The sequence below is a fragment of the Mauremys reevesii genome, linkage group 2 (assembly GCF_016161935.1).
Source record: "Mauremys reevesii isolate NIE-2019 linkage group 2, ASM1616193v1, whole genome shotgun sequence".
NCBI classification, from domain to species: Eukaryota; Metazoa; Chordata; order Testudines; family Geoemydidae; genus Mauremys; species Mauremys reevesii.
The window spans coordinates 167,644,632-167,670,560 of record NC_052624.1 but is presented as its reverse complement, the minus strand read 5'-3'; the positions used below and the strand labels follow the sequence as shown (position 1 = coordinate 167,670,560).

General features: G+C 41.6%; 1 protein-coding gene across 1 annotated transcript in view; it reads right to left on the bottom strand.

The window, feature by feature from the left end:
• The window catches only part of PHLPP1 (PH domain and leucine rich repeat protein phosphatase 1), a 222,015-nt gene that overhangs the window by 107,770 nt on the left and 88,316 nt on the right, over positions 1 to 25,929 (bottom strand). The window contains exon 2 of the mRNA XM_039526307.1: positions 1,843 to 2,039. Coding sequence (XP_039382241.1) covers positions 1,843 to 2,039 — 197 coding nt within the window. The remainder of the gene's footprint in view (positions 1 to 1,842; positions 2,040 to 25,929) is intronic.

The window sequence follows — 25,929 nt, the reverse complement described above, 5'->3', positions numbered from 1 at the left end:
TGGCGTGGCCACATAAGCAGCTCTTGTAATGCCACAGAGAGCAGTGCATTGTGGTAGCTATCCCAGTGTGCAAGTGGCTGCAGCGTGCTATTCAAATGGAGGTGGGGGTGGAGTGTGACAGGGAGTGTGTTGTGTGCATGGGGAAAGAGACTGTTTTGGGGGGCAGAGAGTAAGTTCAGACAGCAGCAGGGGAAAACCCTGACATCAGCCCCCACCCATCCCGCCTCTCTCTCTCTCTCACACACAGCAGCATTCCACAATAATGGTTTACTTTGTGTCCCAGAGCAGATAAGAATGGCGCTGTCAGAAACTGAGCTTTGAAAGGGGATAGCCATGTGGCTGCCAGCCGAGTTCAAAACAATGACGAGAGTGGCCATTTGACTTCGTGCGATTATGGGAGGTTTCCAGAGGCCAATCACAGCGCAGTAATGCAACACATCATCCACAATGACACTCAGGCATTTCAGCCAGGGCGCAGCAAGCTCTATGCTTCTCATGGAAGTGGATTACCAGAGGCGCTCCAGCCACAGAGTCCAGGCGCTCTAAGTGCCTTGCCAGTGTGGACACCTCAGGAGTTAGGGTGCCCAGAGCTGATTTAATGCGCTCTAACTTTCCAGTGACTTAGGGCTTGGCTACACTTGCAAGATACAACTCTGAATATACAAAACAGATTTGTTGATTAAGATGGTGCCATTTTACAGTTATGCTGTGGAATTGCTCTAAAATTTAAGTGCCTATATTTACACATGCAACCTAATGAAAACTAAACTCAGCCAATGGGCAAAGTAATGTACTACTCAGCAGATGCAATAAAAACGTGTCTTGCCATATACAAGGGGTGGCTAAACTGCTCTTGAGCCGCATACGGCTCTTTTACAGTTAAAATGCAGTGTGGGGGGCTTGGGGGGGGGGGGGGGAGGGGAGAGAAGAGCTCAGGGATTGTGCCAGAGATGACTAGTTCCTGCTGAGAGTGGGGGGGAAGGGGCACAATTTAGAGGTTTGGCCCTCACAACCATTTGAGTCATGCCCCCCTAGGCACTCCGCCCCTTCTTACCCTGAGCAGCTTCTCCCTGTAGCTCCCTGAAGCAGCAGCAAACAGCTGGGAGCTCCAGGAACGGGCCACTGCTTTAGCTCCACAGGCAGAGGCAGCAGCAAAAGTGGCAGATCTCCCTGCATCTCCCAGCTGATTGCTGCTGCCTCTCCCCACGGCCACAGGTCCCCGGCACCAGCAGCTGCTGTGCAGGGAGGGGGCCTGGTGGAACCATGCGACTGACCAGGGTCAGCCAACTCTGGCAAAAATCTGTGGAGACATGTGACCCCATGTGCCCCCCTCATGTGTTGTTTCTGGCTTCTGCCAAGCAAAGAGGGAGGTCTCAGGGCTTCAGCCCCGCGGGGTGTGCCTGCTGGTGCTCGGGACTTCAGCAGAAGTGGAGCTGAAGCCCTGAGCCTCGGCAGGCGCACCCTGGCTCTCAAATTTCTCAAGCTTGTTGTATGCGCCTTGAAGGGTCAATAAGTTTGGCCACCCTTGCCATACACACATACACACACAGAACAATACTACATGAAATGAGGAGATAATGATCTCACACACAAAATTTAATTGCTATTCCCTGATTTTTGCCATTTTTAAGCTCTCAATGCAAGAACTTTGCAAGAAGATAAAAATGAAGCAGATACAGGTAGTTAAGTGTTATGTCCAGTAATAATTGTTTTCATCATCAGATTCCACAGAGCGCAAGCAACTTGGGGCAGGAACTTATGTCTGAAAATCACCATGTATACCTACAGCAGTGAAAAACAGGATTAAGTGAGCAGCCTCAAGGATTACCAAAAACCACTTACTTTTCCACCAATTAGAGGGAGAACATGCATCTTTCCAATTTGGCTTTCTTTCACTGATGATACGATTAGGCACGTCCCACAAAGGATAACTTGGCGTCTTGTCCATCTGTTGACTGGCAAATGCATTTTCCCTTTTCGTACATTGTACATTCCTGAGAGCTGAATTCGTTCAGAGTTGCCAGTGCTGTGGGGCTTTCCTGAAATTGAAACAAAAGCAGGCACTTTATCACTAAGGATGTTTTCCTTTTCCAATCACTCTTAATAATGTTGAGCACAATCCGGCAAATGACAACCAACTCTGGAGCCAAACAAATAAATAAAGGGATTTGAGCACTGCAGTACCAATACATGGATACTGAAGAAAAGAAATTGTACTGGTCAGTATTAGTCTTGCAGTTTTGGTACATTTAAATACACCTCTACCCTGATATAACGCAGACCTTGGGAGACAAAAAAGAAATCTCACCATATTATAGGCGAGACTGCGTTATATCAAACTCGCTTTGCCCTCCCATTCCTTGTTCCCTGACCGCTCCCTCCAGAGACCCCCATCCCTAATCACCCCCAGGATACCACCCCCTACCCAGCCTCTGACTGCTCCGACCCCATCCACCCCTCCCCGCGACAGGCACTCACTGGCAGCGGCAGGAAGCGGAGCAGCCCTGCCCCAGTCCACTCCACCCTGCCAGCTCCCAGCCGCGGCGCTCTGCTTCCCGCTGTTGGTGAGCGCGGAGAGGTTGCGGAAAGGATGCCCCCTCACACTCACCTGCGGCGGGAAGAGGCGCAACGTGGCCCCAGCCTGCTACACTTTCCTTGCCCTGGCCCCAGCCGTGTCACCGGGGAGGTGGCTGAGGAAAGGTCCTGCACTCACCTGCGGCGGGAACTGGAGCGCCACGCGGGTGAGTGCAGGGAGGTTGGGGAAAGGATGCCCCCCGTACTCACCTGTGGCGGGAAACGGAATGCTGCAGCTGTGAGCTGGCGGAGTGGAGTGGGATGGGGCTGCTCTGCTTCCGCCACTGCTGGTGAGTGTGTGTGTGTGTGGGGGGGGGGGGGGAGAGTGAAGAGAGTCCCTTCCCCCAAGCCCTCTCCCCTGAGTGACACAGCTGGAGCTGGGACCGGGGCGAGGGAAGCAGAGCGGGCTGCTCCTGGTCCCCCGCTAATCCCCCTGACCACTCCCGAGATCCTCTGCCCCTTATGAAACCCCTCGGCCCCAGCCTGGCCCGACACCCTTAACACGCTGCTCAGAGCAGCGTGTCAGAGCTTTACTGTGTTGTACGTGAACCCGCGTTCTATCAAGTTGCATTATATTGGGGTAGAGGTGTATTTGCCTAGAAAATTTCGAAAATAATTTTTTGCATCTTCTGTTTTACTACTATGTACAATACCTTTTCTTGCCTCTCTTCTGAACCAGTGCCAAAACCACACTAACCCATCCCTAGTAATTATATTTCAAAGACCGTGTAATTTGCATTTTGAATACTTGTTTAATAGTACGGAAGTGTTCACAGACTTGGAATGTCCTCTATTCATTAGAGCTTGGAATTCATTTCAAACATCTCTAGATGTTACTGTTTCAGTCTCACTAGACCCTCAAAACTGCCCACAGCACTTTTACATACAGTACTACCGAGAAACTGCAGACAGGGGTAACAAATGAGCAGTGACCAAATCAGTGACCAGGTTGATCATTTAAAGGAGAACTCTCTGTAATACAAAGCTCTCTTCTCAAAGAGGCCACCATTGACAATGACATTCAGTGGCCACATGGTGCAGTAGATTATGGAGCTCTATGCTTAAATTCTTAGGCCTCAGGGGGAAAGGATTTTCATTGTCTCACTATAATCTGAAGCATTTAGCCATATTAAATTACCACCACCTCCAAATCTGGCATTACTCCGCTAAAGACAAGCCGAGGACTAAAGTAGCAAGGCTGCTGCGAGTCAGGACAGAGGTGCAATGACAGATGTGTGATACATTGGCTAAGCTTGTTAATACTGTGCTCGGTTTTAGTGCAACTTTTCTGACAGCATGTTTAAAGAAAGGTTTTGCTGTTGGTGAAACAGCAGAAGCCGTAACTCCAATAAATTTCCTGATGCCTAGACAAAAGACTGGTAAAATGAAGATTCATCCATTTTCTAAAAAAACAAAGCATGAGATCAAGAGAAATCTTAAGATACAATTTCTTTAAAGAAAAGAAAATCTGAAATCCCACAGCTGCTGCAGATTAGGATCATTCCAGTCAGGGCCCACTATTTGAAAAAGATAAGTCATGGTGCAGAACCATCCTTTTCTAAGGGGTTGATGTCTCTCACCGAATCAGCTCTTTTAAATTAGCCTTAGAGGACAAAACAATTTACGTCACCTATCCCAAAGTAATTTTCCCCAATGCCAACTGCAACTATCACTTCCCTTTTAAAATCTGTTTATTAAGCCCAAACCTGGCACAGTTAGTCCCAGTTTTGCTATGCTCTAATTAACTCTGGCATTTAGGCTACTGTCTGCCTGTTTAGAACTCCAAGAATGCTGCTGAAACTTAAAAAAGGATGCTTCATTGCCTACAGGTTTCTGGCATTTATTAATAATTGATACTCTGACATGGCACTACCAAGTATCAAACTCAAATCCATCAGAAGATGAAGGCACTCCTATTATGTCCAACATCACTTCGAAGATGGGGGCACACAGTGTAATCAGTTGCAATCTAATCAGATGATCAGGCTATGGCTGGAACTTTATTATTGTATGAACCTGCTATCAAATGCAATGAACCTAGTACAGTACTGAGAATCAAACCTTCAAGAGAAGAAATCTCCATGAGGCAAATCAAAAAGTTATTTTGAGAGCTTACATGGCAAAAGAAGTTGGAAAAACACCTTGTTATTGTTCATATGTATGGCTACAGTAGTGCTAGGAATGTGAATCAGTGTTGTGCCATGCTAGGTGTTATACAGAAGTAGGAATGCTGCTTGCTGTGAAAAGGTTTACAAATTTGTGACCAAACTCAGAACTCCTTTAGAAAAGTCATAAAGTAGACCACCAGGGCTGATGCTGTTTGGAGATAATATTCCTGTGGATAAGCTCTATAAGATGTCTAGAGAGGCCATGTTGCTGCTACATGGCAGAAGAGTCAGACGTGTCCAGAGCCAAGATATGAAGAGCAATGGTCTTCAGGCAGACTGGGGGCTATATCAGACCAGAGCGTACCTTCGGTCATACTTTAATAAACAATTATCTAACTAAAGGCAGTTTTGTTGTTTAACGAGGTAAACAGGCTCATCCTCCAAAGCTAACTACATGCAAAAAGAGTTTAGAAAGAATCAACAAGAGAATGAACACAGTTAACATCCACCAATACCATGTCTCACACAACTACCTTTCGGAGAGAGAGTTTAAATAATGGTTCTCTCTATTTTATACTATGGATCATACCTTTCAATAGATCAAGAATAATTCCCAATCTTGCAACTGATTCCACAACTTAAAACATTAAACAAAGTTTACAAGTTTAAAATCTGCAGGAACTGATAACTTGCACCTAGGAGTTTTAGAAGAACTGGATGAGGAATTCTGAAACATTTTTTAACAAATGTTGGAATACTGGGAAGTTCCAGAGGGCTGTTAAAAGATGAATATGTCAATAATTAGAAAGGATAAGTGGAATGATCATGGTAACTACAGGCCAACTAGCCAAAACCTGATCCAAGGCAAAGTCATGGAGATGCTAGTAGAGAGTGAAGTCAGTAAGAAAAATTAAAGGAGGGCAATAGAATTAGTATGAAACAACAAACTTGATATTTTCGATATTACAAGTACGGGTAATTTGACATCTGAGAAGTGTTTGGTTTAATACCATATAATATTCAGATTAACAAAGTTAGAAAAGATCAATATAGCACATTATATGGATTTAAAACTGGTGAACTGATCAAACTCAAAAGGCAACTATCATCTAGGTGAATCATCATCCTTGAAGGGATGTTTCTAAAGGGGTTCCTTAGGTATCTTGGCTCAATACCATTCAATGTCTTTGGGCATGCCTACACTACAAAATTAAGTCAATTTAAGTCAACCTACAGCCATTCCAGTAATTAAAGCAGGGGTTCACATCCACACTAAGCTCCTCCTCCTGTCGGCGGTATACGCCCTCACCAGGAGCGCTTCTACCAACTTAACTGTGTGGGGCACTGACAGCAGGAGTCCCCCTCTTCCCCCAACTCTGGGGCTGATAACCCAAGCTGTCTGCCCCAGGGGGCCATTCCGTCTGTCAGCCCTGGGGTGGGGGGATGACTCCAGCTGAGCGCCCCACATGGGGCTGACAGCCAACAAGCGATGCCCTATCAACCAAAGCGCTATGCCTCTCGTGGAGGTGGAGTTAAGTCGATGTAGTGGGCGACTTACATCAGTGGGGGCAGGGGTGAAAGTAACTTAAAGGACTTGCCAGTACTCCAGAGTCCTGCGGAGGGGGAAGGGCCTCAACCGGAAGAGGAGTGGCCTCTATCGGAAGAGGAGTGGCCTTTAAAACGCAGGGCTTTTAAATCAGGATTTAAAAGGGCTCAGGGATTCAGCTGAAGCTAGGAGCCAGGCCCTTTAAATCACCCCCGTAGCTACCAGCTGCAGAGAGCCCTAGGGTTTGGGCAGGGGTGAAAGTAATTTACATTTCTTACCCATATGTTCCAATCGCAAGCAATCCACCTCTCCTACATACTTCATGGATCCCTCCCATTGCATGACATAGATAGAGAAAATAAAAACTACTATTACTACTACCAGTACTGTCTGTAATAAAACTTCACTATTGGAATAAGCCTGAAAAAGTGAAAACTCACTGTCACATTTTTCTCTGCGTCTTTCCTCCTCCTCCAGCCAGGCTGCGGACACTAGGCTCCATGCTTTCTCCCTGCCTAGCACTGAGCAGCAGCTGCAGGGCCTTCCCTCTAGCTTGCAGCAGGGAGGCTGGCTGAGGGAGGGAGAAGCCTGCCTCTTGCATAAGAACAGTTTAAACTCAGCTGTTCCCTGCACAGTTCAGTAACATTTCAAAGAGGATCTGCAAGCAGTTTGGACATCACAACCATGATCCTCTGCTAGGGAGGGAATGGGATAGGTTTGAACTTGGAAATGGCTCCTGATTTTGATTGCGTTTTTTTGTGCATAGGAGATCCCCTCATCCCAGGGGCAGAAAAGAACTGCCCCTGCCATGGTCTCACAAACCCTTCCCCCTCCCCCCCCCAACAACTGGGAGTGAAATTAACAAGGATGCCAGAAACGGCTTCTAACCCTGGGGGCTGAACTGTGCAGGGAACAGCTGAGTTTAAACTATTCTTATGCAGGGGGCAGGCTTCTCCCTCCCTCAGCCAGTCTCCTTTTCTTACCGGTCCTCCGTACCAGCCCGTACTGGCTTACTTTCACCTCTGAGTGGGGGCTCCATTTTAGTGTAGCTGCTTACAGAGTTAGATCGACGTAAGCTGCCTTACGTCAACCTAATTCTGTAGCCCAGGCCTTTATCAGTTATTTGGAAGAACATACAAAACCACTACTAACAGAGCTGCCAATGACAAAACTTGGTAGAATGGTAAATAATGTGAAGGCCAGGTGAATTGTACAGAACAATTGGGATTGCTTGGTAAGCTGAGTTCATTTGAACATCACGTGTTTTAATATAACCAAATGCAATGTCATACATCTAGAGACAAAGAATGTAGGTCATACTTAGTGGATAGGGAATTGTATCTTGGAAAGCAGTGACTCTGAAAAGGATTTAGAGATTAGTGTGGATAACCAGCTGAACATGAGCTACTAGTGCGATGCTCTGTCTAAGAGGGCTGGTGTGAAATACTGAATAGCAATAGGGAAGTGATATTGCCTTGTGTAAAAATGGTTTCCCATTCTAGGGTCCTCACTTGGAAAAAAATGTTGAAAAACTGGAAAGGTTTCTGAAAAGAGATACAAGAATGATGGGATGTCTGGAAAAAACTGCCTTATAGCATGAGACTAAAGATGCTCAGTATACGAAAGCTTATGCCCAAATAAATCTGTTAGTCTCTAAGGTGCCACAAGGAGGCATTTTTTTTCTGATACAGACTAACACGGCTACCACTGAAACTTGTCAGTATACTTAGTTCATCCAAGAAAGAATTAAGAGGTAATTTGGCCATTTAAAGTAACTACGTGAGTAGAATTGTCAGACACCTCTGATTTTGCAGACAAAGCTAGATACATTCAGACTAGAGATACAGGGAAAATTTTTAACAGTTAGGCTAATTAAACTTTGGAACCAAACGATGTGGTAGATTCTCCATCACTTGAAGGTCTTTAAATCAAGACTGGCTATCTTTTAAAAACCTGCTCTCAACCAAAAAAAACAGATTTGATTCAAGAATTACTGGGCAAAGTTCTGTGGTTTGTGTTATAGAAGAATACAGACTAGATTGTCATATGGTCCCTTCTGTTCTTAAAAAGCTAACAAACTTTCTAGTAACTACAGTACTTTGTTATACAAAAAATTACAACAGTAAGGAGAAAAAATAAATTTAGCTTTACTGAAATAGGCGTAACTGCTTGCTTATGTCCTTTCCCTTCCTCATTTGGTATCTTCACTATGTGTATCTTTTTCTTGAATGCAAGACTTGATACTAATACTAAATTTCCCTTTATTTCCTGCAGCCCAAAGTGCTCTAATATTCTGGTCACTCCTCCTACAGGATTGCAATTCCTCAATATTTAATGTCATCTGGAAATTTGATCACAGTTCAAAAGCCAGTGCAAAAGAAAAACATGAGGCAGTTCTACATGATTCTGAGAGGTGCTAAATTATTCTGAACTTACTTGAATCCATCTGAGCACCACTGAGTTAATGTGTCACTAGTTCAGAGTTACCTGATAGCTGAATTCCCATCCAGAGAGCACATGGCTCAAAGGAGAAACTATTTAACAGGAAGCAATCTTGTCTGCTGACAGATTAGCTTGAACAGCTTGTAAGTTTAAAAAGATCAAGACTATTAGTTGCCAAAGAGTGCAACAGGCAGGAAAGCCTCAGCAATGATGAGCTATAGAGTTAGACAACAAAAGAACAAAGATTTTTTGACAGAGTGAAGGAACTTGTATTTGCTGCTTCTCACTGCACCATCATCAAGGCAGCAGGTGGCAGAATATGGCATCAACAACAGATCCATTACTGTAAGTAAGAATACAGAATAGCTACATGAAGTAGAGGGAGAGGAGGAGAGCGAGCCAAGACCAAGGAATTCATCCAAACTTTATATGGCCCAAAAAAACCAAACAAGCCAAGCACGGGAAGCAGAAGTTAGTCTCTGATCTATTATAAGGGGGTGCAAACTCTTTTTATGGTTAATTGTCCCATCCCTTTCATGAACGTGAACTCTGAACAAACTCTAGACACCTTCCTTTGGGTTACAGATCAAGAGTCTGAAGGCAAACAACTTATAGTATACCAGACTATAACCACAAGTATTAACAATCTCTGCTGGGAGGCTGTTGGTTAATGGGTTAAATTATCCACAGCTGGAAGGAATACATTCTCACTGGAGACTAACATTTAGAATCTGCTTCCTCAAGCAGCCTGACAGCACTCCAATTTGGTGAATTTCAGAGAACAGTGTATGTCACATTTTCTCCAATATATGAAAAGTACCTAAGGATGCTTCATGATGGCACCAATAAAAAAATTCAACAATATCTTAAATATTTTTGCAGGAATTATCACCTTGATGTAAAAGAGTGAAGACCAGAATGTCCGAAGCAAATCCCAAACACATAATAGGAAAAAAATGGGTTGAGCATTTGAAAAAAAAAAAATCAAAACAGTTTGGGTAAATTGGCAAGAAAAATATTTTTCATTCCTATCAAGACTCCAAAAGTACAACCCTGTACACACCCAGAACAAGACAAGACATTTATAATATAACATTCTATGCAATGCTTTAAAGAGATGTCAGAGATCGAGAAACAGACCACTCAGTAAACCTGCCATTCAGGATTAAGTTACCTTTAGTTTTAAATTTGTCCCAGGACCTAGAGGGGAATTGGTGGCATTTAGAATAAGGGTATAAAAACCTAGGGTTTTGATTTTAACTTTAGACTTGCCATACAAAAAACCAGCAGCACGGCCCTGGCTGGCCCAGATCAGCTAACTCAGGATCGCGGACCTTGGGCTGCAGGGCGAAAAATAGTGGTGTAGACTTCAGGCTTAGCGCCTGGGCTCCAGTCTTAGACCCAATCCCATTGGGCTCTGAGATCCCACCCTCCTGGGGGACTCAAAGCCAAGGCTCCAGCCCTGACTGTCTGCACTACACTTTTAAAGCCCCTCAGCCTGAGTCCCACGAGCCCAAGTCAGGTGACCAGGGGCCAGCTGAAGCTGTACTGCAAGTCTGTTGTGGCAATGTAGATGTGCCTTCAGATGGAAGAGTCCAGGAGAAGCACTGCTCTCACACATGAAGCACAGTTGGGTAACAGTTATCTTCTGGAGGTTTCCTAGCTACATTACTTTCTTCAGAAACTTGTGAGATAATCTTAATGGAATTGCAACAGATTTCCAAATATTTTTTAAAAAACTGATTCTGATTTATTAACAATGGAAATTAAAAACCACACAAGAAAAGTTTGAATATCCTGGGGGAGCTGTAATATTTACTCTACAGAAAGTCAGTGTTTGTTTTTATTCACACTGCAACCAACACTAATGAACTCTTGCATGCCAGCAGCTGTTCCCTGCAAACAGATTATTGGGATGAAATAATGTATGATGATACTGAACTATACAAGTTACACCCTTAGGCAATTTATAAAACTGCTCGATTTTCGGTGTCCACATTTTGACGTTAATTAAAAAAAATACTCTATCCCCGCTGATTATAGAATTCTGCACTAAACAAAGTGGAGACCCCTAGAGATTGTCCCTGACTGAGCTGGAAGAAGTTGAGTACTGTGAAGATACTCTACATCTACTAGGGGATTGCAAAAGATTTCAGACCGTTCTGAGAACCCACAACAGCTGACTTTGGAATCTGGAAAATAGCTATTTGTTCTAGTCACAAAACTTGAGATATTTATGATTTGCAACGCATTGCTGAGAAAAGTTATAAAATAGCTGTTTATCATGGGATAAAGCATTTCCAGAAAATACAGGGAAACTAGAAAGAATTAAATTTAGAGTGTCTGAATTTGTATGAAATTAAAGCTGTAATTAAGTTAACTTGTGCACAGAGCTTTAAAGTTACCAAACAAAAGAGAGGGGAAAAATGTAGTCAGCACTGATGTATTGGACTTGCTAACTCATCTGACTTTGTAATAAGTTTTATTTTGTCAAAGGTAGGTGCTAAAGAATCTCCCCAACTGCAAAACATTTATACAGCATTGATTGGGACTTGTCCAGCCTGACATGTTAGCACAGGCTCTCCTAGTAGATTCTCGGTCTTCTCAAAAAGTCTCAGATTTTTGCTATCCAATAAGAATATAAGCTTTTCATACTTACAACGCATATCTTGCTTTAGTTGTCAGTCTGCTTGAATAGGCTGAAGGTTCAAGAATGACTGCTGATTGGGCATCCAAAAATTGTCACTCAATTTCAGGTACCTCAAAAGGATCGAACATTCAGAAAAAGGGTGCTCAGAGAGCACTATATTACTTAGCACTCATTTTCAGAAAATCAGATCCCTTTAAGGTATCTCAAAGTTGGCTCCCAAAAAATCAGGGTATCCGAAATCACTAGTCACTTCTGAAAAATTAGGCTACCATCCATTATAAAAGGCTTGGAATTTCCTCTTCCTCTCCCATATTTCTTATTCGCCCCATTGACAGACAGACAGACAGACCTCACCACCTTGATTTACTTTTTGTGCTTCCTTACCAGGTGAATGAGTCGGAACGGAAGATCAGAGTTCTCCAGAATGGATCATGTGGAATAATCATTTTAACTCAGCCACTGGTGGTCGCAAGCTATACTGAGCCCTAAACGTAGAAGCAAGCTAAGGTTTTGCACTAATTTGGCTAATCAAGCTTTTGCCCAGTTATAAATATGGGTAAACCTTGATTAACTGAAATAGTCCCAACTCCTGCATGTCCTTGTTTATACTTAATTATGTCTACACAGATAAGAAAATCCCACAGTGCTGAGTTTCAGAGCCCAAGTCAATTGACAGGCTCACTGGGCTCAGGCTGCAGGGCTAGAAATAGCAATATAGACATTCCCCTCAGGCTGGAGCCTCATTGTTTCAGAACCTGGATTCCAACCTGAGTGGAAATGTCTACACTGCTATTTTTAGCGCCAAAGCCAGATGCCCAGTTAACTGGCCTAGACTCGGGCTTAGCGGCGAGGGTTTTTTTGTTTTTTGTTTTGTTTTTGGCCACGTAGACATACCCTCAGTGCTCAGCAACCGCTGTACCAATGCTATCCCAACCGCTGAATGATCAGAAGTGTGGTATTTTTGGTTTTGTTTTAAATATTGCTGCTCTTTTCCCCTTGGCTACACAAGGCTTCAAAGAAAGCTAGTGATATGGTTTTCTTAAGCTTTTTGAGTATTTAAAACTCCTTAATCCTTCACGTGTGTCAAAAGATGACAATAATGCAGACAACTGCAGGCAAAGTCGTAGAGTAATGACAGATAGATGCAAATAGGATGGCAAGTGGATAAAGGACTAGGGAGGGACAAGAGAAGCAGCAGAATATTAGACACACAAGGGAGGCTGAAAGAGGAATACTGCAATACATCTTGTATGGACAGAAATGGGAAGAATAAATAGCTTTGATTATTATGTATTTCACTAGTCAGAGAAACATAATCAAGTAGCTATGTGCAGGAACTTACTAGTAATTCAAGTCATATGTAGCAAGTGGATTTTCCTTCCTGAAGAAAACACCAGGGTTCTTAATCTGTTCCAAGTCTTCTTTAAAAATTGTAATGAGATTTACATGTGGTTGTTGAAAGATTGATTCCTTTTCTCTGCCTCTCCCCATCTCCTACTACAAACTAAGGACTCGATCACATTCTTAAGATAGATGAGTGAGTCTTCTTGTATTGCTACATACATGCAGCATTATACCTGGAAAAATCCAGGTTGATCTTTGCCTATGAATTAGTAGTTCAAGATCTAGTACTCGATGGTATGTAGACTACCTGAAAATGAAAGCAAGTCACCTACATATCTAGTCCACAGAGTTGTTGTTGTAGTTATACAACTACATTTTGCATAATAAATTCTATTAAGACTGCAAAGCATCTGGTGCTTATCTTCTTCCCAAGGAACTACAAGCTAGAAAACCATGCATCTAATGAAGCAAAGGCAGACTAGAAAATAAATGTTCTTTGGCCTTTGTAAGATATATTCTACCTTCACTATGATAGCACCCCTGGGAGAGATGCGCAACTGCTGTACAAGAGATCACATTGGAAAGTAATGACTGTGGTATTATACCAACAATCCTGACTATATTAAACCCACTGAGCAAGCTTCTAAAATGCTGCTAGTGTGATTCCCAGCACAGAGTCCATAACTCAGTGGAGATCCCTCATCTTTATTTTACAAGGAGACACACCTGAAAGAACAAAAATCCATGATTTCATAGCCTGAGTACTCCTCACTTCTAGTTTTCGCAGGCCTGTCTCCTGCCCCCATCCCCCGTTCAGAGTTAATGTCAAAGTTAAGGCTTTGTCCCCACACAGAAGTCACACTGATTAACTTTTTTTTTTTTTTTTTTTTTTTAAAGGCAGTTAAACAAGTGTATCCACACAGGATTTTGCATGCATCAACTTAAAACTGGTTATTTTGATTTAGCTTTTTCCTGTACAATTACCAACAGGCAAAAATAGATATGAGCCAGAGCATCCACACAGGGATTTGTGCTGATTTAGCTACATCAGTTTAACACATTAACTTGGTGCAATTTTGTATCTTCATCAGGCCTAAAGAAAGACAGACCAAAGAGAGAGACAGAATGGTCAACGTAGGATGCTTCTTGCAATCCAAAAAGGCAAGTCAACTGCAAGTCTCTTGCAGATGATGATGGAGGAGCAGCTTGGGAACTCTAGCTGCTGCCTGTTACCATTTAGAGGCAGAACAGAGTACAAGGAGGCAGCTTCCTTCAGGCCCACTTGCCTTCATATGAATGACAGTTTTAGCTGCCTCTGTACATTGTGAAATGGACCATGCATTAGCAAACATCTGCAAATGTGCATTGCAGGAGAAACATACCAAAAAGCTTCACTCTCCACCCCATCCCCCCCAAAAATCTAATATTTGACCAAATAAAAAAACATTTCAATAACCTTTTTGCTGGCCTTAACATTCTGGGGCAGAAGATAACTACCAGCCCTCCACAATCCCCCTCCTTTCTGCCTTCCCTGTGCCCTCCACCCCACCTCATTTCCAGTACATTAACAAGTTTTAAAACACAAAGTGCATATAAGCAGGTGCACAAAATGAAACCCAAGGCTATCTTGACATGTCTAGCCATAGTTCATTATGCTTGCATAGGGAAGCAGGACCGGAGAGAATGAAGAACTAAGACCAATGCTGCACTTAAGCTCCAAATTCTTTAGCCTGTAAACAGTACCTGAAGAGGCAGAACCCTCCATTGTTCTACAGAAACCGTTACAGGCTGGTGGCATGGTGCTCGGTGAGGTTGGATATCTTAGGGGAGGTTTCATACGGTATGACTGAGTGCATGTGATACAAAGATTATGAAGAACATCCCGTCGTTTATGCTACAGCATTTTTTCCTGTTCTAGCTCATTTGAAAGAAGTGGAAAAGGAACATCAGAGAATGGTGACACCCAGGAATCAGGTCACTTTATCCATCCTGTAGATTCTGCCTAATTATTAATGAGATCAACGCACGAATATCCAAAGCAAGCCAGGCACTTGGCTGTCTGCATGTCAAAGTTTTAAACCACCACAACATCCGGATGTCAACAAAACTGCTTGTGTACAGAGCTGTTCTTTCATTTCTTTTGTACGGGTGCGAAACATGGACACTATATAGGCGTCACATCAAGCAGCGCGAAGGATTCCACATGCGCTGGCTCTGCAACATCATGAAGATCCGCTGGCAAGACAAAGTGCCCAATCTTGAGGTCCTCGAGAGAGCCCAGACGACAAGCATCGAAATGATGATCATGAAGTCACGGCTACGTTGGACTGGTCATGTCAGCCGCATGGATGCCAACAGAATTCTCCGCCAGCTTCTGTATGGTGAGCTCTCCCAGGGCATCCGGCATATAGGTCGTCCATGGAAACGTTACAAGGACACCATCAAAGCCAATCTGCAGTACAGCAGTATCAAACTTAAGGACCTTGAGGAGGCCGCCAGCGACAGAACACAGTGGCGTGCAACAATCAGAAATACCTGCATCGCCTTTGAGGAAGACTGCTGCCTGGGTCTACAAGAGGCACGTGAACGACGTCACAGAGCACCAGCAGCACACAACCCACTGACTGCGAATTTCCCATGCACCACCTGCAGCAAAATGTGCCCCTCTAGAATTGGCTTGTATAGTCAGAGGGCACACCATGAGACCAACAATAGATAGATCTGCATAGATTTATCATCATCAGATCGATGGACTACCAAGACAGGAGGTAATTACCCTGATTGAATCCTGAAAGACCAGGTGAGGCTCTGTAGAAAGCCGAGTCTGGAGCCCAACAGAACAGGAGAAGGGATGGGAGGGCAGGGAGTTACATGAGAACTAGCCCCCTGAGTTTGAATGCAGGCAGTTTTAAACTCTGGAAGCTTTAAACACCCGGACCCAAATTCTGGAGGAGCTAAGGTTCTGTAGTGTCCGCATCAGAGTGTTGCTCTTTTAAAACGTCTGAAAGCATGCTCCACACCTGGTCCCTCTCAGATTTTGGAAGGCACTTCTGATTCTTAAACCTTGGCTTGAGTGCTGTAGCTATCTTTAGAAATCTCACATTGGTACCTTCTTTGTGTTCTGTCAAATCTGCAGCGAAAGTGTTCTTAAAATGAACAACATATACTGAATCATCATCTGAGACTTCTAGAACATGAAACATATGGCAGAATGCAGGTAAAACAAAGCAGGAGACATTGAACTCCTAGGCGGAGAATTGTGGCTGTGGCTACACTTAGCACTTCAAAGCGCTGCCGCGGCAGCGCTTTGAAGCGCTAAGTGTAGTCAAAGCACCAGCGCTGGGAGAGAGCTCTCCCAGCACTGTCCATACTCCATCTCCCTGTGGGGAATAACGGACAGCGCTGGGAGCCGCGCTCCCAGCGCTGGGGCTTTGACCACACTGGCGCTTTGCAGCGCCGCAATTTGCAGCGCTGGAGAGGGTGTGTTTTCACACCCTGCTGCAGCGCTGCAAATTTGTAAGTGTAGCCAAGCCCTGTGTCACAAAGGTAATTAACGCTTAAAAAAAAAAAAAGTTATGAGCATGGAGGCATTTCCTCTGGAATGGTGGCCGAAGTATGAAGGGACATACAAATGTTTTGTAGCTGGCATTGTAAGGTATTTACGTTCCAAATATGCTAAAGTCCCATGCGAATGCCTCTTCTTATTTACAAGGTCAGCAGAAAGTGAGAAGTGGCCAGCATTATCTCCTGGAAATGTAAACAAACTTGTTTGTCTGAGCAATTGGCTGAACAAGAAATAGGACTGAGTGGACTTGTAGGCTCTAAAGTTTTACATTGTTTTGTTTTAGAGTGCAGTTATATAACAAAAACACACATTTGTAAGTTGCATTTTCATGATAAAGATTGCACGCACTACAGTACCTGTATGAGGTGAATTGAAAAATATTTTTGTTTATCGTTTTTACACTGCAAATCTACGTAATAAAAAATATAAAGTGAGTAGTATACATTTTGTATTCTATGTTGTAATAGAAATCAATATTTCAAAATGTAGAAAAACATCCAAAATATTTAATAAATTTCAATTGGTATTTTATTGTTTAACAGTGTGATTAAAACTTCAATTAATTTTTTTAATTAATCGCATACGTTAACTGAGATTAATCAACAGCCCTAAAAAAAAAAACCCTTCAATATTAACTCACATTTTTAAAGGTCATTCTGCAGGAATGACCTGGACTGATCACTTAATAGAACTTCCATCTTGAATTCATAGAAATTAGAGACTGGATTTATTTAGTAGTGCTATTGAACAATACCACCATTCTTCAATCCAACCACTCTCTGAAGAATAATATTTCTCCCCATAATAGGATTATTCCAATTTAAAACCTAATCCTCAAGAACAAACATTTTCCACCTTGTCACATCCCCAAAGTGAAACCTTATGCAGCAGGATGGTTCATTCTGAGAATATATTGGCAAAAACTGAATCTCATCCATGTTTTAAGATGATCTCAGTAAACCGTATTCTAGATAAAATTGTACATATGCACAGATGTATGTTAAAAACAGGAATTTATCAAACACTAGCCAAAAATCTAATCCTTAATGGTATGGAAAGAATGTCTTGGATTTCAAAAGATCATACAAAATTTTCAGTAGGATAGGCCCCGGTGACAGCTCAGCCTGGTCTTCTCCCCTTAAAAACAGATACACAGAATGCTAACAATGCAGATTTATTTCTGTGAAGTTATGTAAAAATAAACTCTGCTTGCTAGACTGCCAACATTTAATAAAGCCAGAGACTAAAATCCCTGACATCCCAGATGATGTTCTCTCTCTCTGCAAAGCAATTTCTATAGGGGCAAAACCTCTAAAGATAACCCACTGTTCTAAACAAAAAACTGTATTCTTGCTGGAATCTGAAAAAATTATTCCTTTATAAATATATTGATGACCCACAGTTAGCAGTTTTGGAAGATACCTGAAAAATATTACAGATGCATAAAAACTATACTGTTTGAAACTTAATCAACTGTTTTAATAAATAAAACTATCCTCCACAGAGAAGGAACAGTGGTGGATTACAGCCCTTGGCAATGGTTTGACACTAATATATATTTATATCTCACTGCCACGAAGGAAAAAATTATCTATATTTAGGGCCCTTTGTTTTGAATTTTGAAAAAACGAAGGGCAAAGATTTTTTTTCTGGGTAAATACCTGGGTTTATTTTGGTGGACAGAAAGACAGGGAAAAAATATTCAGTAGATTAATGCTTTGAATTCAGTTCATTAATGTGTTGCTGCAGAACTAAAACTGAACTCAAAACACGCTACCTCTGAGTTTAAGAAAACAACAAATCTCTAATCCCCAAATAAAAATTTCTTTGAATAAACACTTCTGTTGTATACTTAGAACTATTAGCCTATAAATATTTACATTTAATAATTACATCACACCATTAGCAGCACATGCACTCAACTTCATCCTTTTACCCTGTTTTTGTTTTTTTTAAACTTTTGCATACTTCCTTGTATTCTGAAATGTATTCTGATACAGATTTTTGTTTTCTTCCCATTTTAGTGTCAAATCTTTAAACCTGTTATCTGCTAACAGCTTGAAATGTGTACGTGGTAGGCATGAGATTCATCAGTACGTTCAGATGTACATGCGCTTCAGAGCTTGTGGGCATGCCTGTTTGTTTACTGTGTATATCTTCTAAATGAATACATAGCCTTACTTCAGGCAGCTTTGCATACACACACACACAGACAAATGTATTTTTTATATATATATATTGTATTTTCCTAATAAAACAAGTTATTTTTATGTGTTTTAATTATGCAAATGTAGGGTGGAAAAAAAAATCAGAAAAAACTGAAAAATTGTTTTTTGTAAAACCCAGGAATTCTACCAGCAAAAAAAACATCACAATTTGGCTAGTCTCAGACAAAACAGTAAAATTCTCATGGTCACAAATTTAAAAGCACATTCCTTTAGCAAAAAAACTTCAGGGCAAGAATATCCTCTCTCCTCTCCTCCCTCAGAATTTAACAGACCTTATGAAAATACTATCTTCTCTACTAAAAACCATCCTCTCTGCTGACACTACTGTGTTAAATGTTATACTCCATTCTAGCAATAGTGTATCAAGTTAATAAAACATGATGCTGAATAAACCTGATTGTCTTGTAGTATACAAACATCAATTTGTTTTATATACATTTGCCACCATGTGACCATTCAAGGTTCTCTAGACTAAAATTTTAAAAGCCAAGAGATGCACTAAAATTCACAAAATAGTTTACAGTACATAGAGTACAGTGTGATTTACAGTGAATATACAGTAAATACAGCTATGGTTTCATATTTTCTGTGTTTTCAACAAAACTAACCAGATTCAGAATTCTAAAATAGGTTTAAAAGGATTTAAATGACTAAACTATTTCTAAAGTGTTTTAAGTAATACACCCTGCAGTAGAGTACTGTACCAGCATTACAACACATAACAGAATCAAGACAGTTTTATTTATTAGGATTCGTTTGATGAGCTGTTTGGGTCAGAGCAATATTGTGCAGTTTTGCAAGACAGTGACTAGCATATCTAATTTAGTTCTCATTTGCCTCAAACATTTAATTGCTATGAAAACACTGGGGAATATGCAGCAATATATTGTGATGTTTAGAAGTTCAAATTTAATAAGTTTTAGGGAGGATGTCTGGTCAAACATGCTCTAAAATTAAGGTTTTGAAATAACAAGCTTTTACAAAACCTAAAGTGTTCCCATATTTGTTGGTTTTTCACAATCCCGATTCTATTGGATTTGAACCGACCAATGTTTATAACATATTGCAACACTGTTATTATGCAAGAACCTAAAAGTGAAACTGACTATTAAACAAAAGTGAAAGCTTTTTAATTTAATTTTACAAAGCAGCAGGAAAAGACAAAAAACCCAAACAGCACATACAGCGAAAGAGTGCATTGCATATGGCAGGCCACTGAGACACACTTATTTTTGGGGCATTTGACTTAACTTTTGCCTGTTTTAGTAATCTAAGATACAGTGATAAAGTAAAATAATCCCCTACACAGTGTCCCTATAAACAAGCTTGCTCAGGTCACATCAACAGGTCTGCCAGTAACTCATTGTGACCTGGGAGAGTTGTTTAACCTGTATGCCATAATTGCTCCATATGTAACACAACACAATTCCCAACAGTCCTGTTTCCATTGGGATGTCCCAATTTTCTGCCCCAATAGCTGCGTCTTTGCTTCAAGCAATTGGGATTAAGCAGCATTTCCACTGCAGTTCCTCCCTACCAATCACTCCAGGCTGCACGGGTTTCTCTTCCTTCTCTCTTGCTGTTTCTCCAGGCTCCAAGGTGAGAGCCTGCTTCTTCAGCAGACAGCCAGGAAGAGAGACATCAGGAGATAGGCTGGTATCATTAGCTGCCCCACTCACTGGTCTGTCAGCTTTAACCTACCCAGGGCCACCCGGGGGAGGGGGGCAATTTGCCCCGGGACCCGCAGGGGCCCCCATGAGAGAGTTTTTCAGGGCCTCTGGAGCAGTGTCCTTCACTCGCTCCGGGAGCCCCGGAGCTTCTTCCGCTCCAGGTCTTTGGTGGCAATTCGGCGTTTGGGGGGGGGGGGTCCTTCCGCTCCAGGGCGGAAGGACCCCCCGCCACCAAATTACTGCTGAAGTGGGACACGCCACTGAAGTGCTGGGTCTTTGGCAGCAATTCAGTGGCAGGGGGCCCCCAGCACAGGTCCTCGGGGCACTTCGGCGGTGGGTCCCGGAGCGGAAGGACCCCCCCCACCGCCGAAGACCCCAGGTCCCCTGAATCCTCTGGGCAGCCCTGAACCTACCGCCAGCAACAGCATCAACATCCCTATGTGAGTGTGTGTATTGGGGAGAAAGAGAAAAGATGGGGTGGGGCAAGACAGATAAAGGGAGGCCTCTCTTCACAATGGAAGAGAGAAGGGAAGTTCTTGAGGGAGGACAGAGAAGAGGGAGATTCACCATGAAGAAACTGGAAGAGGAACAGGTGATGCTTTCCCTATTCCTTAAAATATCAGCTAGGGGAGATCTATCCCTCACCCACAGATGTTAAGTTCAGTGCTACTTTTCCTCACCTCTGTCAATATTCATCTGAAGTTACTTCTCCCAGAAAACTTGACATATAGGAATCACATGGAAGAGATACATACCATGGTATCTGCATAATATAAAAATACACATTTTGCACAGCCACTCTAAATTAATTAAAAATCAGCCATCACACTCATTTGATCTCAGAGTCCTCCCAGCACCTGCTGTCAGTTTCTGTACAAAACATTCTAAACATGCCTCAAAGAATATTAGAGTGCTGGCTATAAAGGTTGCCTGATGCTTCAAACATATCTTGCTTCATAGATCTACCATAAAAAATGAATAGGTTCATGAAAAAAAATCTTGGTGCTATGGTCCAGTTTTACAAGTACAGAGCCGATTTAGTGCTCTTGAAGCCTGTTTAAGTCAGGAGGTTGTCTAAGCTAAATCAAAAAGATATTTGTAGATCCCCTTTCCCACGAAAGCTGAACATATTCAAAACCATCCCAGGAATCTGAAAAATCCCAGCCAGAGGATGACTAACGTTTGCTCAAGATAAATTTTCTGATATTTCTAAGGTAAAAAAAGCACAACTCCCAGACCCTTCCCACACCATAAAGCAGCAAATAGAGAAGACAAACAATTTTTTCAAAAGTCCTTCACAGGTCACATTGAAGAGGTGGAAAGAAAATGGGTTGAGTGTTAAAAGTAGATGTCCTAGCAGTAAGAATTCTCTCCTGCTAGTGTCCCAAATGCCAGATTACCAGAGTAAATAAGCAAGGTCCAGAACAGCAGATTAAAAAGAAAACACATACTTCAGAGTCCTATTTCAGATTAATCATTTTACTCAAGAAGAATAATTCAGTTTAAACTACTCATGCTTAGAAATGGTTCCTCCAGAACAGGGATGAAGCCTGCACTTAATTTGTAATGAAAGGAGGTGCTGGGGCTCAAGCTTTTTTTAAACTTTCAGAACTGATGCAGCAAGCCCAGAGGTTCCAGGGCTATGAACTACCAAGCCTAGAGGTGACAGGGCTCAGCGCTGGCACAAATTAAGCACTGGATGAAGCACACTGGCAGGACAATATAGGGGAAGCTTGTGCTACTACTGCCGCCCGTGCTGGACTTGCTCTATACGGAGATTCCAACACTGTCGAATTCAGCAACATTCACCACCATTAAAAAATGTTTTTGTTTAAATAGAATTGTAAAGTAATCCTTTCCATTTGGATAAAAAACAAACAATCTTACTGGTTCTTCCCCTCCTCTGGGTTAGGAGGATTGAGACTTTCAAGGATCTTACTTTGACACAATCTATATATGTTCCAAATTTCTGCATCTCCACCCAGGCAAGAAAGGGAAGGGAGAGGTCAAGGATACATTATACTTGCAAGCTGTTTTTGAATCCTCTGTGGATTGTCAGCATTTACTTATGTTTCTACAGTACTATAAACAAAAAGACCAAAACAAAAAGCCACCCAAGGTACTTTTTTCATATAATTATTAGGGGGCAAAATAAATGTTAAAATTGCATTAAAAGTTCTCTCCAGAAAAAAACAGAATAGAGAGATGGAGACAAAATGCAAAACGTGAACAGCTGAGTCAATGTAATCACATTTACTTCATATTAACAGTATGCAAGTTATAAAGTTTATTTTTGAAGATGTCACCTTACTGCACAGTCAAATGAACCGATATAATAAAGAACTGCGGGTGTACAGAAATTTTAAATTGGAATAGTTCCGCTATAACCAAGCAGATTAAATCTGACTGCAAATTAAGAAAGTAAAATTTAAGGTTGAAACACTGCAAAGACAGAGGCTTTTGCCAAACCTAACATGAAAGGGATTAGAGGGGCTAGGGATGTGAACATCCCAAAAAGATGAGGGGGGGGATGTGCTTGTGAACAGTCTTGTTTAAACTCTGCGTCAAACGAGGATGAGACAAGAGGAGAAAATATATGCAAGCATGCATGTAGGCAGACAGACCCACTTACCATGGCATATAAGTTTCAATTTCTATGGGAAAAGATTGCAGGAAAAATTAGTATTCTCAAATTTATTATATCAGCAACCACTTATGGTCACTCCCATCAAGATGGAGAACAAAATTTCAGGTGTAATTACTTCAAGACTGCCTTGTGAAACTGTAGGAATGCCAAGAAATTACTTGGCAGTTGAGGGGATTTAAATAGATAGGGTTACAGCTACTTACCGTGTCTGTGGAACACTTTGTAGTTTAGTCTAGAAGATCACAAGTCTAGAGGATCTCCTATGCATGGATGAGAGGCATACGGTTATGTTTCATTTTCAGCTCTTATGGAGACTCAGACTGCATGATCGGGGCTTTACCATCAACTCTAGACTACAACGGGGAAAATGTTTTGTATCCTATAGCAATGGAATGCTTCCAAAGAGTTAAGGAGAAGAAGGGGGGGGGGGGGGACTGCCTTTCTACCACAGAAAGTAGAATCCTGCCCGCTCACCCATCCCCAATTGTCCCAGCTCATCTTACTCAGTCTTACTTCATAAGTCTGGGTTTCTGCATTGGCTTCCTGCTGGTATGTGAGCTTATTTGAACCAATGACCTGGAATGTAATTATGAGAAAAAGACTCTGTGGTTTACTGCATCTGATTTGCATGTTGCATACTAAATCACTGTATAAAAGGCTGCTTGGACACACTGTCTTGCCGAACACCAAACTGTTTGCTCTTAGACAAGAATTGTTAATAAAAAGGTGAGAATCCATGAGAACTCAGTTTAAAAATGTTGGCTCACATTATTTGTTTTGGTTTTGTTATTTCTCTCATGCCATGAGAGGATACAATTATATTTAGTCGTAAGGAAGTAAAAGAAATGGCTTTGGAGAAGAACTGTTCTACATACATTTTTGTGACTATGTATTTGACCCAAAATAAAAAACTTCTATAATTTTTGTAGCTTTTTTCCCCCTCAATCTAAATGAATGTGCACAAAGCCCTATAAGAAAACAGGAAGTGAGGTTTACATAATTTCAAAAAAAGCTTTCCAAGAACTCTTTTCCAATCCCCCTCAGCCTAAAAAGCAGACCTCTGTAACTAACAGGAAAGTATTCACAAATATCTTTGCACAATGGACTTCTACTCAGGCTACTGCTTGTAAGAATGGTCACAAAAAATGAGCTATCATTCTGTAAGACTGCTCACAAAAAAGAAATTGAACCCACAATTCTCGATAAACCAATCTCTACTAACTTAGTTTCAGGAAGAGCTAGTTTATAAGCGGTTAAGTCATTTAATTGGGAAATAGAAATAGGGACATGTAACTTGGGTAGCCAGTCACACGGCTTGAAGAATTCAAAATGTTGAATAATTAACTGAATGCTCATAACAAAGACTGAACAATCCAGAATTCAAACAAGTTAGTAAAAACTGTTAGTTGAACAATTTTGAATAGCAAATTCATTAAAAGTTGATATGATCAGTCAATTCACACACACAGGAAAAAGAGGGCTGCATTCAAAGTATCTGGTTTGCAATGCACAGTTTAACGAGATCTATTAAAGAGCTAAAAAAAAAATCAAGATCTGCACATTGTTCAGTATCAAAACTGCAGCACAGAGGTGCTACTCTGAATAAGGTGCCCATTTTCTAGACTCTAGAGCCAACTTTAAGTCGCCTCAAAGGCTCTTTTTTTTAAAAGTCTTCTGGAGAAGACACAAGAGACTTCAGATTATTTTAAGTGATTTAACCATCTTTGAAAGAACAAACCAAAACATTAGCCAGATCCTAATTGTAGGGGCAAAAGAGCCTGCATCACTTGGATGAAATGTACTTGTTCTCTCCCTCCTGACTGAGAGCCAGACAAACCTGTTTCAGTCTCTTCAGGATAGGTCTCTTGGCTCCATGAAGACAGGAGTGTAACCACTATTCATTCTATTTACCACAGATCGCTAATTCCAGCTAATGTAGTCTCAGACATTTTAAATGACTGAAGATAAACTTTATGATATTAGTTAAGATTTTTCAAAATTTGGTACAGGGATCTTTAAGCATAAGTGGTATGTTTATAAACACAAAGGTACAATTTTCCAAGAAGTTAATGAAGAGACATTCTGAATGGAAATGTTGTATTTAATTCTCCGAAACACAGGATACAATGCACGGAAGTTAAATTCTCCAATTCCTTCAGCAAACTTTGTAGACAGAGTGGAAGTAGGCTGCCCACACTGTACTTGGCTTCAAGATATTGGATTGAAATGCAAACCACTACGTCCAGCTTTGGGTGCCCCTTAAATTTCATGCCATATTTATCAATTTTAGAAACAAAATACATACACTAATATAATTGCTTTCAAAACAATCTATGCAGACAGAGAGCATAGCAGCTGTGCTCATCCAGTTCTCTTATTAGGAGCAAAGTTAGAGTGATGCAAGTTCAATTCAAGTGGAACAGCAAGGCCAGAACCTCTTCAGAACCAATGTGCTCCCTGTTTGGAGAACACCATTCCTATCCAGGTGCAGCCACGATGGACTATTCACTGATACCCTCTGTCTTTCCTGGAAATAACTCCAAAAGATTTTCTCATGACTAAATACGATACATCACTGGGAAGATTAAACAAGGTCTCTGACCCGACACTTCTGATGTAGAGAAGAATGAGTACAACAAAAGAGCAAATTTAGAAAGGAGACTGGCTGAGAGGCTGATATTGCAAGGAAAAAAAATGCATATTACCCAATTAATTCTTGCAAGGCGTAAGGCTTGTTTGCCATCAAGTCACCTTAGGCCCTGCCTTCATGACAAGTACAGCCATATCAAGAAATTTGGTTACTAATTTGGCAGCATCTGTACCAACATACTTGGTGTATTTTCTTTTTTGGTGTTACTCGCTTGAAGCTGGGGCAGCTCCTTAAAACATAATGGTGGGAATATTTAATATTTTCCCTATAAATAGTGTCTTAAGAAAAATGCCACAGGATTTAAAGTAAGTCTTGTAATTCAACGGCGTTCTTAAGTCTTAAAAGATGTTAAACCCTTTGTATATTAAAGAAGAAGTTGGAGCATAGACCATGTCTGCATTTATGAAAGGTATAATTCTATTGACAGGAGGCAGTTCTAATTAACATTCTTCAAAAATCAGTATCAAAAGCTACTGCATATCTGCAAGTATATTTTGTCTTCAAA